Here is a 16,282-nt window from a genome sequence, read left to right as displayed (position 1 = left end):
CTCAAGGAGCTTCCATTCTATCATTTCCCTTGATAATGCTCCCTAAGTGGTTTATTATAAACCATTTAATATGTGCTTTTAGTTCGCATATTGTATTTGCTACAGTTTCTGAGTCTGTCTCCCTTACTAGACTTTGACCTGTTAAAGGACAAAAACCTTTTTCTTTTTTGTGTATCCTGCAACTGTACAGTGTTTAGAATAAAGAAGTCTAGAATTATAAAACTTATTAAAAATAATTTCAATGTGATAGGGCCACAGAAGCTACTTTTAACTTTACCATAACTGAAAAATGACTCTAGTGCTTTAAAGTTATATTTTAAAATGTTCTAATTAAAAATGGATAAATAATTGTACAATCATGACTCCAAAGTTTAAGAAGATTCATCCAAGTTGGATTATTTAAACTTGCAATAAATAGGTGTATTTTCTTGGAAAAATATCTATTGTTACAGTAAAACTTGAGTTTCCTTTCTAACAAGATTGTATGATTACTCGTTTATATTGTTCTTTCCGCAGGAATTCACACACCCCCTGTTTGCATCCTGTTATTCACTTAGAGCTTCCCTTTACTTTGCTATACTGTTTCCCTAATAGTGGGAGAGTGGTTCTAACTGCACACAAAAATCCAACCAGTGTCAGCATGCACCAAGTCTCCTCTTTTGCACTTAGCATTTGTTCAGCTCATAAGCGTTCCCTTCAAAATTCTATTCTGTGTTCTCCAAATGTTGCACTGCCTTCCCAAACCACTGGTGGTGTGAAAAAGACGTGGGATTGTCTTTAACCATTATTTCCCTCATCTTTCATTTAACTCTATGCTTCTGTACTGAACAATCTGAGAAACTGCTTAGACCATACATACTATACACTAAGCCAAGCAAACAAAACTAAAGTCTTCCTAAAATTTTGTACACCTGGGTTTGTCCTTATCAAAGGCAAAGAAAATAAAATTTTTAAATAATTCAGGGCATAATCAAGGCCAGATTAAATCACTGCCTCAAAGTATGATTCATGATCGGCATCAGAATAATCAAACATGCGTGATGATTTCTGGGTTCTATACAGAACCTACTGAATCTGCATGTAAGGCATGTGCCTGGAACGTTTAATAACCTTTCCAGGTAATTCTTATGCACACTGAAGTTTAAAAGGCAGTAATGTAAAGGATCTAAAATAAAAGATATTATAATTAATAAGGAACAATATAAACAGGGTAATGATACCTTACAGTCAAATACACTGAACTAGAATGAAAAACACATAAACTCATTAGTGAAGAACTGAGAAAAAACTTTTTAAAAGGTTAAGAACTCCAAGAAAAGCTAAACTATGACATTCTTTATATAAAAGTCAGACTCTGAAATCTTCTTTACTTGAGATATTGAACAGTACACACATCAAAATACAAAAAAATATAAATATTTATATACATATAAATGTACATTGTGTGCGTATGCGTTTCTGCCTACAAAGGAATAATTATGACTAGTAATTAAATGGTACACTGGCTACTCTCTAAGAAGCTTCAGATCAATTTCACTACTTCTAAACAGAGGACAACCAATAAATTTTTTTCTTTTTTTAAACAGATATAGTTTGATTTCCTAAGCACAGGAGCAGGAAATGGAAAAGTAAAATGACTTAAGTCAATAAATCCTTTTCAGAGTCAGAAAATAAACGCCTCCCTTGCTTCGAGACTGTTAAGTGCTCCAGCGGCACAGACCACAACATTTATGTTCTGGAATCCCCCACCACAGGGGCAAGCAGTAAGCATAGTATAAGAATAAATAAAAGACTGCCCAGGATCAGGACGGCATTCCACGAAGCTGGGAGTGGACTCGAGGTTACAGTCTAGGACAGCAGTTCTCAAACTATTCAACGTGCATCCAGCCCTACCAGCAGAGTTTATAATGCCATAGCTCTGGGGTGGGGCCCAAGAATTGGCATTTCTAACAAATTCCCAGGTGATGCTGACGTTGCTTGTTTGGGGACCACACAGATCTAAGGCAAAATCGTCAGGGTTCCCAAAAAAGAGAAATAACTGAGATGTCATCAGGAAAAAAAACAATGCACACATACACACACACACAACGTACACACATACTACACACACATATGCACAATTTATCTCCAATATGGGGGGCGTCTTTGGTACAGGCGAAAGTGAACATTCAAAGACTTTTTACACAGACCAGAAGGTGTCTACCATAAAACCTCTAAATACATAATGTTGCCTGAAATTACTACCCTCAAACCAGTGTATACTGCCCAGATCCCAATTGTTAAACTACACGGCTCTTGTCAAAAATAAAGAACAAACAAGCAACCTAACGGACATATAAATAAAAACAAAAATGCTTGGACTAAACACATCAAGCCATCTAAACAAACCTGAAGGGATATTAACTATTTTGCATTATTCTAAACACAAATTACAAATTCAGGTGCCAGTAAATGTGCTGTCTAGGTACCGACCTGGACCAGCAGAATCAACATGATATGGGAGCTTAATTTCTGGCCACACCTACACCTCCTAAATCAGAAACTGCATCTCTTAACAAGATGCTCATGTGATCGAAAGCTTAATGTCTGAGAAGCACTGATAAACGCTACTAAGATTTTATCATTAATTCCTTTACTAAGGTTTATAAAATAACATGCCATTTTTAAAAGTCTGAACATTTCCTTTAAAAATCTTTTACAGACTTACAAACAGATAAAGGAGAAATCAAGGAAATATTTTTGCATTGGAACATTATTTACAAACAAAACTTCCATTAAAAATACCTTATGTTGATGAAATGTGGTAAGATTAGTGGGTAACAAATCCCTAACTTTACTCGTTGAGTAAGCTGAGGTACAGGGGTGCTAAAACAGTTTGGTGAAAGTTAAATAGTTTGTCAATGGCACAATGGAGACCAGAATCAAGCTCTACTGACTTCTATATTATAGTGCTCTTTCCACTGAAAAATATTTTTTAAATTACATTTTCATGGAGTTAATATACAGCTAATATAAAGAACTGTAAAACTGTGACTTTTTACACAACGTGTAGGTTCCACTTTTTTTTGCCAACTGTGCCTTCTCCCTACAAGGTATTTTTGTAAGTGCACTATGCTAATTTTTTACACGATGCTGTAAAAAAAATTAACATAGCATACTTGTGAAAGAAAATACCTGAGAGGAGGAGGGCGTGGTTGGCAAAAAAACACAGAACACACTCCTTATTTGTGTAAAAATATGGTACATATAATTTTGAAAGGGCCAATGAAGTGACATATCTGTAAAATATTGCAAGGCATCCAGCAATAATATATTACAGTTAATATATATTTATTCTTTAATTAAAGAAAAGAGATTTCAAAAATTTGATGCAGAAGAAGGGGAATGGAAATCTGGCATACTTAGTAAAAGCACAACTTTCCAATATGTGATTTTGAAAGAATGACACCATTCACCTGTTCTGATGAATGAAACTGGAAATTTGATTTTAAGAACCATTATATATTTGGTTTTGCCACTTAAATTTTACTATATAGCAATAAACTTAAAGCTTTTTTTCACATATGGCTAATTTTTATAATTTTCAATGTAACAACAGCCATGTTTAGTATGAAGATTTTGTAAGCTACTGTACAAAAATTAAACCCTTTGTCTTACCATCAAAGAAGCTTTTGGCTCTTAGGTAACTGACACTGAGCCTAAGAACTGAAAGTTTGTCCAGCTTATTAATAACATCTTGTGGAAAAGGCAGTAGGCTAGCCAAACGGTCCAACTCTGTATTAAGTCGGTCTCTATGTCTCTTGGATGGGTTCGATTTGATGCCTTCAGCCGGGACTGGCTTTACTCTGAAAAACAAATAAAAATCCATTAAAATATATAAAGTAAAAATTTCTACTGCATTATAACATCTCCTCCAATATTTTTCTAATAAAACAAATATTTAAAATCTACCTCAATTTTACATAACTCTTTCCAAAATCTCCCTTTCATATCTTAATCAAGGGAAAAACAAGGATAAAATTCTTCATAATGTTTTATTAAAAATCTGATGTACACATCATAAAATAATATCTTATGAAAATGCCTACCTCTACTTCATATATTTGTGATACAGTGACACCCAATTAACGAATCTATTAGAAGAATTAGATAATTCCTCCCCTACCATAGTTAGCCACTGTTAGAGGAAGGGGAAAAAAAAGAAATACAGCTTCAATAAATTATGTGAATATTACGCTTCCTTTGCCATCTTCTACAGGAAGCATCCTCATTTATGTAGATAAATAGAAGCAAGCCTAAATAAATGTGTATCTTCATCATCCCCAGCCTTCGATTTTTATACATTTTCATTCCATCATTGACAACCTCTCAAAGCCCTCTGGTACCTAGATACTCCAGCTACCTAATGTAGTCAAACAATATAAAAAAAAGAATAAATCAGGCTTTATTTATATTTACTGATTGACAAACACTAGAGGCTAACCGTGATTACTGGTAAATTTTGCTTTTATGACTGGGCAGTAATTCCACTTATTTATCATCTGTCAGAGTCTGGTCTTAATTAGAAAATTCAAAGAAATGTCAATATTTACTACGATTTTCATCTATCTGAGAGAAAAGATACTTATAGTTAAGAGTAGAGTCTATGTTTAGAAGTGATAAATTGGACAACGTCACACAAACGCTTTAGCCAGGACTTCACAACAGAAATTCATTATTTAAAGTGAATTTACACATCATCAGACACCCATTCTGAAATGTGAATAGATAATACGTTCCCAATCCAAACAAATTTTTAGACCATGACTCTCCACCTTTCCATTAGCCAAAAAATAAAGAATTATTGTGAGTATTCTTACAACAAAAGGCATTTCTGACAATTCAAACTAAATTATCTTACAAAGTAGAAATTGGCTTGGGTATAGTGCTATTAATCTGACTCAATGAGAATGTTTTTAGATCATTTATGCCTTCAGTGTTCTATATGAAGAAGTAATATTTTATGCAAAAAGATGATTAAAAGTAAATACGAAATTTAACATGCCTTTTTTATACTATCCCTAACAAGCATTTTCTTCAGAACTATTCAGAACTATTGCTATTTTTCTCTATTACAATTTATCTTATGTCTACTACATATATGCATATATACATATATACATACACACACATAAAGATAATAAATCAGTTAAGTGGCATATATACAAAAGGCCAATACTTTGTCCAGAGTATTCATATAACTTCATACTTAATAGATATTGGTGACTGTTTCTGTAGATGTTTTCCCCAATCATATTACATTGGTAATCAAATTCAAATCACACCTAATTACTGCATTTCTCCAATTAACCAACGGAATTTCAACTTTTACCTATCATGCCCATCTACCTCATTGAGTAAATATTTCTCTGTAACTGTCACATTCCAAACAGTTCAGTAAACCTTCTTCTAGTAAATATTCAAAAAGTACTATAGAAGCTTAGAGAGATCAAGTGCTTAAAAAAAGATTTTACAGAAAAGGTGGTATCTGAGATGGATTCGGAAAGATGAACAGGATTTCATGGGAAGGAGTGACTGGGGAATGGTGAGCCGCAGAAGTTCTGTGTCTGACATTTGAAACACTGGGTGAAGAGGGAAGAGATGGGGAAGCTGGTTGGGGCGACAGTCTTTCAACCAACACTGAACACCTACCACGTGCCAAAAGCAGAGCATTTGGCAGTGAACAAAACATAAAAAAGCTCCTGTTCTCGTGGAACTTACATTCCAGTGGGAGGATACAGAAATAAACAAATGAATTAACATATAACTTTTCAGGATTGTGAGTGTTAAGACAAAAAAGAGAACAAGGTAAGAAACTAAGGGATGATGGAGATACTGGTTTTGATATGACGGGCCGGTGAGGGGGTCTCTCTGATGTATTTCAGCACAGACGTGAATAAAATGAAGACGTGTGTCATGTGAGTGTCTGAAGGTGTTCAAGGTAGAGGTAGAAGAAATAGCAAATTTCCTTAAAGAAATGATTTTTAAAAAATTAAAAAAAAAAAAACCACCTTGGCCTTTGGTATCTGGGAGTCATCTTAAGTTCTGGGCTGGGAATTTACACAAGAAGTCTTGTGTTTTACTAAGCTGACTGGTGATGGAGAGGACGGAATGCAGGGCAGATCTCACTGACATTAGGACTGTACTGCCAGGAACTTCTCTTTAAAATATAAATCTGTTATTCTTCTGATTAAAACCCGTCAGTAGCTCCTGACAGTCCAAGCTCCTTAGCCCAACAACAAAACCCTTCATGATCTTTCTGGCCCCTATCTACTACCCAAGCCTCATTTCCTTCAGCCAAAGCCTTCCTTGTCCGTTATACTGCAGAGCTAAGAAATTATTTATAGTTAGAAACATATATTTTGATGCTTTCATACATGTAACTCCCTAGAACCTCCTTACCCTGGCCCGCCTCCTTCAAAGCCCTGCTTAGGTAGATCTCTGTTGTAAGGCATTCCCTGACCTACCTCACAATGAATTAGCTATTCCCTCCCCTATTCTGGGAACCCTGGTGGCACAGTGGTTAAAAGCTACAGCTGCCAACCAAAAGGTCGGCAGTTCAAATCCACCAGGGGTCCTTGGAAGCCCTACGGTGCAGTTCTACTCTGTCCTATAAGGTTACTATGAGTCAGAATCACCTCGACGGCAATGGGTTTGGTTTGGGTTTTTTTTCCCTATACTACCTCTGTATCTTATACGAATTTCTTATACAACCATTCCACTATGAGATTTCTATGCAAATGAAAATGCATATTCAGTCTGGTCTTGTCCTCTTGGTGACTTCTTAGTAATGATTATAAAACACTAAGGAGAAAAGAGTAACACAAACACTAAAGCAAGAGAAGCTGATATGATACAGGAAGAAATAACAACCACAGGAGAAAGAAGACAAAGGTATTGTGGTATCGCTACCCCTCTTGCACTGGCTCTCTGTAGTATTCATATCTGCCCAAATGAGATTGTTTCTTTACACATTGCAAAAAACTGTCCATGACTCTAATGTATCATTAGGCACCTTTCAGAATATTTAGCATGAGATCAAATTTCCCTAAGACAAGTGTTATGTAACCTATATTGCATATACCTTTTGTCTGTCTGCTTTATTACTATGTAAACCTAATTATCTTTTTATTCCCAGTGACCAGTACAATACTTGGCACAGAGTCTGCTCTCAATGTTTGCTGACCAGAAAAGAAATGATCAAACCTGACCAAAGGCAGTGATAGCAAGGATGGTAAGAAAGGATTGGCTTGAAGAGATATTTAAGCACAGCACCATTACAGGGCCTGGTATACAGCCAAAGGTTCACAGAACTAAACTGACTTGGTAACTGGTTATAGAATGTAAGGAAGAGGGAAATGGGGTGTAAGGCGAGGTTTTGAATCGCTCTGGGCTTTGCAGCGTAGGATAGAAACTACTTCTTGACAAAAGGTATACCAAACAAGGAGAAAAGTGACTTGAGAACAGACCTCAGTAACATTAACATTTTGGTGTAACGCAGAGAAAGAAATACACACACAGATGACACAGGAGAAATGATAAAATAGAAAAAGAACTAGTGAAGAATATTTTGGCATCACAGGAGAAAGTCAAATGCACAGAGGGATTAAATAAAGTCAAGGTTGCGAAGTACCCACTAATAATTCAAACTTGGCAATTCAAATCTACTGCTTTTTTCCACTGGAGTTGGAGCTTTAAAAGGTCGGATTGTTGAAGCTAAACAAATAGATTTGACTCACTTTTGTACTCATTTTGTGAGAAGTAATTAGAACTATTTTGTGAAAATATTTCATACATATCCACGCATACTGAAGATGTACCGGATAATTAAAAATACAGAGACTAATCCTAAATCAATTACACCTGACTTGGATTATGTTAGTGCTTTTACTTTTGTGTTGTCTCCAAGTCTACACCAAAATATACTACCAACCATCTATTTAAATAAAAAGCTACATGTGAAATATAAACAAACATTCCTGTAAGATTGGATTTGGGGGACCTGGAGTTCAGACATCTCCTGAAGTAGACTGTAAGATGTTAATCAGGTAAAGAAGCAATTTATTTATTTTTTTAAACCTTAACCTCAAAAGTCCTGTCCCAACCTGTAAATCAAAATTGTTGTGAAATCAAAGCTCTAGCTGACTGCATGCCAGGCTCCAGCTTTAGAAGCCCTGCACGCTCTAAGTGCTGGTGGTAACAGGCCCAGTAGCACGTCCGATGCCAATGTGAATGCTGTCTTTACAGTCTTTTTAACATCCCCATCTAGAATGTTTCAAGCTCATCATTTCCATCTAATGTTTAAAACAAAGCTGAAGAAACTAACAACCCACTTAGTCATATATTAATGTACTTGTACATGTATTTGTATCTGATGTTTATCATGAAACCTCAAAAGGACATGCAAAGATACAGTTTCAGTAAACCTATGAGACTAAAGTGACATTTTCTAACAACAGGTTACCTACAATACTACTGAGTTTGCACCATAGGCTTTTTCATTTTGGTGATTAAATCTTTTCTCACTGTTTCAATCTACAGGTAGTCCCCTACTTAAAACGAATGTGAACTATGACAAAGTGCACTAACAACTGTCTTTTTTTTTTTTTTTGGTACATTTTACCATTAGTAATATGTACTACATACAATGTGGCAGCCCTTAATTTGCTGATGTTATCATTCTCAGATGTAATGTTTCCAACCCCCAAAGACACATAAAGATCAAATTTCTAAAAATACTGATAATAAAAGGCAAAAATAATGAAAACTAAAAAAAAAAAAAAATGAGGTATTCAACTTATGTCGGAACTGACTTATGACGGAGTAGTTGTCAGGCTGGAACCCTATCGTAAGTTGGGGACTACCTGATTTACCAATGACTAGTTTATCTTTACTTCCAGTCTCTATATTGGCTGTCCTCTGGGCACATGAAGTTCAATGTGTCCCTGACTAAACTCATTCACATTTTTCAGAACTTAGGATATGACCATCCCTCCATCTACTACGGTGCTACCCTCCATTCAACAACTAGGGATTTTGAAATATTCCTCAATAAATCCCTCTACCATATCAACTACACCCGATGAAGCCCAACTCATAAACTCACCCCTTCTTCACTTCCTCCCCACTGCTTTAGTGCATACCTTATTTATCTCTAAATATGAATGTTGAATGTTTAGCCCCAAATTACACTTTTCATAGTTCCAATGTGTAGCAGCATCCATATTCACAATGCATAAGCTATCTAAATAAAACTATGTGAAAGGAAAATGATGTGGAGAAACACATAACTGAAAAGACATATCCTATTATTTTAGATACTATTTAGGAAATGGCATCATACTATATTTATATGAACATGCGGGGAGGTGATCTGTGGTACAAAGAAAGTTAAATTTCATTGTTAGGCTGAATACAGCTAGAGATTTTACTTCCCTATATGAAGCAAGAAATGTTTTTTAAAAAAAATTCTGAGAACTCTGGCTGGAAGTCACTTTTAGTGAGTCAGAATTCTCTGTCACTCTCCTGCTGATGCCCTACAGCTGTGATGCCTTCTCCTTTCCCTCTCTTTGCTCTATCTAAGGAGGCATGATGAGGTCCAAGCAGCATCATCTCTAGCACAAAAAATTAACAGTGAAAACCAGGAAAATGAAAGTATGCCCAGAAATCACTGTTATTTACATAATCCTGAAAAGATTATTAAGAATGCTCCTTTTTGCCACTTCTTCTATGCATGTACACTTTTTTAGACTTTATTTTTTAGTATTTCCCCTTGAATTCACATATAATTTATCTGCTACACCAAAATCACTAAAACATTATTAGAACAATTTTAAGCTGTAGTCATTTGTTAAATTAATATTTCCTAAATACCTACTATATATAAGGTACTAAGAAGCTCTGGTTGCTACAAAGATAATCCTATTTTTAAGAGCTTATCTCTCCTAGCAGGAGGAGACACAGGCTCTGACAAGACAAAATCAAGCATTACACAATAATGTAGGTGCTATAAAGTGATTTAATCAAAATGCTAAAGAGTTCAGGAGAGCAAGAGCTCATGTACAAATAGGGTAATGCGGGAAAGCTTCTTGGAGAGATGGCATCTAAATCAGGTTTTAAAAACAAGTAAGATATTGCCAGTTTCAAGGTGTACATAGCTTTCTGCAACCACCCTCCCCTTCTAGAAAATCACCTGAAAACAAAGAAGAGAACAAAACACCAATTCTATCTTCAATAGACCTAGGAGACAGCTAAACTCCAAAACAAATCAAAACATAAAAATGGCAAGTATGTGGGAAAGAAACAGTGACTTAGGATAGAAAAGAAAGGAATTATAATGTATTAATTGGCTTAGCAGTAAAGAATGTTTACATAGTCAAAAATAATGCAACGCTGAATAGAAATATAAACACTGAATATTAATAGAAAATTGTTATAAAATTATATTGGGAGGATGAAGAAAAGGGAAGGCAAGATGAAAGAAAGATAAAATATTTAACTACAACAATAAAACGTCAATAAATAATTCCTAACATGCTCGGATCAAGGTAGACTATACATACTATTCAAAGATGAGATGACATAGATGATAGTGAACAAGAATTGACTGAGGGGTTGCTTCTGTTACCGTGAGCTTTTTTGCACACTTTGACTTTTTAAGAAGTGTATGTATTATTTAATAGAAATACATTTTTAAAACAGGTCAACCAAAAAAAAGGAAAAAGAGCAAACTAAAAAACAACTGAAAAGTATAAGACAAAGCAAGTCAATATGTAAAGACACCTCAAATAGAAAAATCTATAAACACACACTACTACTACTATACACCCATACACAATCCCAACATATTAAGTACAATTAGCTACCTATCCTGCTCCCCTTTTGTCTATGAAATGGACAATTAATATTTTTTAAGCAAAAATTCAAGGACAGTGGCACAGATTACCAATAGGAATATAAACTGGTAAATTTTTGTAGAGCAATTTGGCTCACCTTGGAAGTACAGTACTGATAAATACCAGTTTTTGTTACATTAAACCTCTGTGCAAAAAATCAGTTTTAAAAAGGCGTGGAAGCAGCAATGTATTGTTAAGTTTCAGGTTTGCATGGTATTTATTTAAGTCATTGTTTTTATGAATTACATCATGAAATATTTGCTATGTAAGTTTATTCACCACTGAAGTAGCACATTTCAGCAATACCCCAAAGTGAGAACATAATCACACACTGCCTCTTACAGTTTCAGAGAAGAATTGGCTGTCTGTAATAAGGTAAAAATATTTAAAGAACTGAATTTATGTTTCCATTTAGTTTTATACCTTTAGCCATCTTTACAGTTGGTAGAATGCTTTTGTGTGGCTAATTTCATTTGTAAAATTGACAGTGTAGATGTTGACCGTCCTCCTCTACTCATTAAGGAACTTGCCCAGATTTACTAGAATGAGGAGATAAGACCTCATCTTTTAGTTTAGATCCAGTGCTCTTTCAGTTTATAACTCACTGTTCCCTCTTTTAGCTATTTATTTTTCATAAATGTTAACCCTAATTTAATAACACTTTTCATAGTTCCAATGTGTAGCAGCATCCATATTCACTATGCATAAGCTATCTAAATAAAGCTATGTGAAAGGAAAATGGTGTGGAGAAATATATAACTGAAAAGACACATCCTTTTATTTTAGATACTATTTAGGAAATGGCATCATACTATATATGAAACATTTTCAGTACGATTTATTTTAAGTTGGCAATAAATGAAGATCATATCTAAATGAAATGAATTGCGATTTCGCAAAAACAGCAAGAAAGACAAAGTTTTTTTAGTATGTTAGACATGTTAGTCAAGTCAATACTTATTGCCAGTTTTGACACCACATGATGGCTGTTTTGATAGCCACTACTGCTGACATTTTTAAGTGTAGATGGCAATTTTTAGATGTCATTTACTGAAAAGCTATTATTTGCCAACATTAAGTACTAATGCTCTAGATATGGTTATCTGAAGTTCCATTAAAATTTTTTTCTGTATTAATAAAACTTTGAAAATACAGTAAGAATGCCAAAGTTAACGAAATTGGCTTTTCAACTATATTCATGAACCAAACCAACTAAACAAATGGACAATGCCGTAATCTCCAAAGAGAATAAAGCAAGGAGATTTAAAATAAAAATACTTGTTCTTTTTTTGAGCAGGGTTACTGAGTATTAGAACAACACTCTAAGGAGAGTTACAGAATTTATTCCTAAGGTTATCTTTGAAAATTTCTTCACGAAGAAACCAGGAACATGGATCAGATGCTTTATCTAGGTTGTTTCAGATCCTTTAATTCTCTAATTTTCGTTATTCTCAAGAGAAGGGAAACATTTATTTAGTGTCCACTATGTGTAAGTTATAAAAAAAAAAAAAAAAAGTTATATTAACCCCCAAAAAATACCCAGTGCCATCAAGTTGATTGCAACTCATCGTGGCCCTATAGGACAGAGTAGAACTGCCCCATAGAGTTTCCAAGGAGTGCCTGGTGGTTTCGAACTGCCCACCCTTTGGTTAGCAGCCGTAGCACTTAAGCACTATGCCACCAGGGTTTCCAAGTTATATTAGTAGGATTAGATTTAGCACATTTAAAATTTATTTCCCCTAATAATTTTCAGTGTCAGACCTGCCACTAGAGGGAGTTTACTTTGTTTAATAAATTCAACTGTCTAGAAGAGCTTCAGGTTAAAATTATGTCACCTACTTTATTCCAAAATTGTATGAAAATGTATATTTAAATGGTTGTCTTTTCAACAGTCTTACACTTATGCTACAATGTATTTTCTCTGTAAGTAAAATATCAATCACTTAAGGGATCAAGTTAAAGAGATGTGAATAACATTTTTAGATCAAACAAGATGAATTTCTCCTGTGAATATGTTGGCATGTTTCAAGGCCCATTATCCACAAAGTAGTAATTTAACTAAAAAACTCGTATTAAACTTAATATTAGGTTTAATGACCTCATTCATAAGGTCAATATTCACTTTAACTGAGTTAACCATTTTTTATTCTGGTAAAAATGTTTTATAAACAATTTCATTTTACTATTTAAACACCAGCGCTAGTCTTTTCTTATAGAGCAATTTGGTGTCACTATAAGGCATTTATACAATCAGAAGCAATGCACGGTACTCAGTAAAGGCATGATAAACATCTACACCACCTGATAATATAAAATGAGGGTATATGAGAAAAATGCTTTAGTTACATTGTAATATGAGAACTAATTCAATAATGTATATTAAAGCCTTAGGAAGTAGACTAAAATATTAAAATACTACAATAAAAGGTACATTTTACGTAAGTAAAAGGAAAATTTAACACACTAAAAGAAAAGATCATTAACAAAACATTAACTAGAAACCAAAAACATTACATTTTATAATGAACACAAACTAAAGCATTTAATTAAAAGTAGGAGGGGAAAAAAAGTTACCTAGGTCCCTGGGTAACACACTGACTGAAGCTCAATATCTTAAAAACCCAACAGTGAGGCTGTCACCTTTTCAGATCACACAAATAAAACTCACGATGCCTTTATTATATACAATGCTCAGCATGCTACTGTATTAGCAGCTATGGAGAACAGGCATTCTGGGTGCCTCCCAATTTTAACTATCAAGGACAACATCAAATTAAACAAATACATTTTTATAGAAGAAACCATTCTACAAAATGTCAAATATTGTAACAATGCTGCAGAGCTCCCAAGACAGAAAAGTGCTGACTAGGCAATATTCTTAAAATGAGACACACTATAGGTAACACTTTCAAAATTTTAAACAAAGAGTATTTACAAAATGGTCTAATATCCTCTGAATGCCAATTTATACATCTAGATTTGAGGAACTATCATCGCTGGGTGGCGTAGTGGTTAAGTGCTACCGCTGTTAACCAAAGGGTCGCCAGTTCGAATCCGCCAAGCGCTCCTTGGAAACCCTATGGAGCAGTTCTACTCTGTCCTATAGAGTCGCTATGAGTCGGAATCGACACGACGGCACTGGGTTATTTTTTAAATCATCGCTGAAATCTGAATGGAAATTAAAAGTCTATAAATTAATGAAACTTTCCAACCAACAACTTTTTAAATATAAACCCTAGAAGTGTTATTTATTTATTTATTTTGGTTCTTAAGTCAAGTTTTAAACAAATGTGCTCTGATTCGCTGAATAGATTTTTAATATGTCTTTAAAACTGTCTAGGAAAATTTGAAAGATGTAGGTGATTTCAAGGAACTCAGAGATAATAATTAGGAGTAAACACATGAAGACATACAAATCACAACAGGAAATCTGTCTCAAGCATACATTTTTCTTTCCTGGAAAAAAACTGTTCTAAAGTATTTGCCATCTCATACAAATATTCCACCTAAACAAAAACTCCAAATTTGGAATCACTCTGCTAGAATTGACAAAACTTTGAAGTAGGGAAGAAAGGAAATTAGAGGAAGATGCCAAGAAAACGTCTCCCTCGATAAATCTAGTTTCAAATCTTTTATAGAGCCCCAAGCCACCACAAAAATGAGAAAGTTTCCTCAAAAGATTACTGAGACTACAAATCCCCCACTGTATCTGTCCACTACACTCACTCACACCTGCTACTATTCCTTTACACTACCGATCTAGACACGTTGGACGTAAGAGTGCAACAGAACACCAGTTGCTCTAGCTCAAAAAAATGCCTTCAGAAACACTCAGCCCCTTTCTTCAAAACCGCACGTGCTTGCCTCTTTCAAAACTTTTCATCCTACCAAGCTCTCAGTCTCCTCCGAGAATTATGACAGTCCTCTAAGCTAACTGATGTGGATATTAAAAGTCTAAGGGTATTCCAAGACAGACTAATGTTAGCTAATACGCCAGCACCAAGGGGCTGGCCAAAACTGTCAACAAATTGGGACCACAGAAAAGAGAACAAGAGCTGCAAAGGTGTGGGAGTGTAAGTGGGTGCGTGTGCGCTGGTGACAGGGTGGGTAGGGGGGATCCTTCAAGTGTAATACAGAAAAAATCCAAGCCCTCGGTCTCTCGACCAACCAAATCTTGATTCCATGGGCTGTGTCGGGAATAGACCTAATCTCCCCGAACGCGGGGACTGAGGGGCGTGGTGGGGCCGCCTCCCGCCACCACGGTAGGACCCGCACCCGCGTGCACCGGCACCCAGTCCCCGCACCGAGGACGCCGCTCCGGACACTCACGTTTTCTGCACCGGTTTCCGCCGCTTGCGACTGGCGTAGGTGATGTTGGCGCTGCTGCTGTTCATGGTGCCCGGTGTGAGGCGGCCCGGTCCCTGGGGCCCGGCGGCGGCCGGGACGATGGCAGGCAGGCCGGCGGGCGGGCGGGCTGCCAGGCGGCCGGCGCCGGGTTCCGTGAAGCCGCGCCCGCTCCACCTGCGTCCTCCCCTGCGCGGTGGCGAGGGCGCTGCGCCCCCTGCGCCTCGCCTCCCGCAGCCCCGGCCCGTCCAGACAACCCGTGGCCGGGGGCGCCCGTGTTTGGCGCCGGGGGCAGAGCGGCGGAGACCTGCTAGCGAGGGGACGCAGGTGCCGTCTACACCGGCGGAGGCGGCGCGGCGCTGCCTGCAGGTGAGGCGGCAGACGGAGGAGGAGCCTGAGCCGGCAGGTTGGAGCGCCGGCCTGGGTTGCGCTCGGTGGTGCGGCGCCCCGTGACCGGCGCGGCGGCCCCCTGGGTGAGGGAGGCGCCGCCGCGCTGCTCCCGGGGCTTCCCCGCTCCTAGGTGCTTCCCGCCCGCGGAGCTCGGGAGCCGGCCGCCAGTCCTGGGTGCAACCCGCTTCCGCTCGGCTATGCGGCTGCCTCAAATCTGGGCCTCGTTCCTAGGTAAACTCTCGGGACGAGCTTTGAGTAGACTCTCCCTGAACTGCCTCCCGCCGCCGAACGCGCCGGCCGAATAGCAGAATCGCCCCCGACCCCTGACGGGCCCGCCCCGCCCAGAAGAGCCCCGCCCCATCCTTTTGGACCCGCCCCTTCACTCCGTCTCCCTTGAGGGCTCCACCCTCCTCCCAGCACGTGATGACGTAGAACGTAACGATGCTCTCCAGTAGCCATCTTCGTGAGGTCAAAGGGAGTATTCCTTTGTGGATACATCTCTCCAGCGCAGGAAGAGGTGTGAGAACAAATAAGGTGTAGTCAAACTGTTTGTAGCTAGACTGTCTCAAGAATTATTGTTGTTATGTGCCCTTGAGTGGATTCTGACGCATAGG

At 37.3% G+C, this 16,282-nt stretch overlaps 1 protein-coding gene across 1 annotated transcript in view; it reads right to left on the bottom strand.

Moving 5' to 3' along the window:
* AHR (aryl hydrocarbon receptor) overlaps window positions 1–15,991 on the bottom strand; it is a 50,020-nt gene extending 34,029 nt beyond the window's left edge. Inside the window, exons 1-2 of the mRNA XM_049893270.1 lie at window positions 15,264–15,991; window positions 3,658–3,845 (exon numbers count right to left, since the gene is read on the bottom strand). Of these exons, the coding sequence (XP_049749227.1) occupies window positions 3,658–3,845; window positions 15,264–15,328 (253 nt within the window). The 5' untranslated portion in view covers window positions 15,329–15,991. The remainder of the gene's footprint in view (window positions 1–3,657; window positions 3,846–15,263) is intronic.
* Between the last annotated feature and the right edge of the window lie 291 nt (window positions 15,992–16,282).

This window comes from Elephas maximus, chromosome 8 (assembly GCF_024166365.1).
Source record: "Elephas maximus indicus isolate mEleMax1 chromosome 8, mEleMax1 primary haplotype, whole genome shotgun sequence".
Classification (NCBI taxonomy): Eukaryota; Metazoa; Chordata; class Mammalia; order Proboscidea; family Elephantidae; genus Elephas; species Elephas maximus.
Note: the sequence above shows the minus strand (reverse complement) of the source record. Positions and strands in the feature narration are given on the sequence as shown.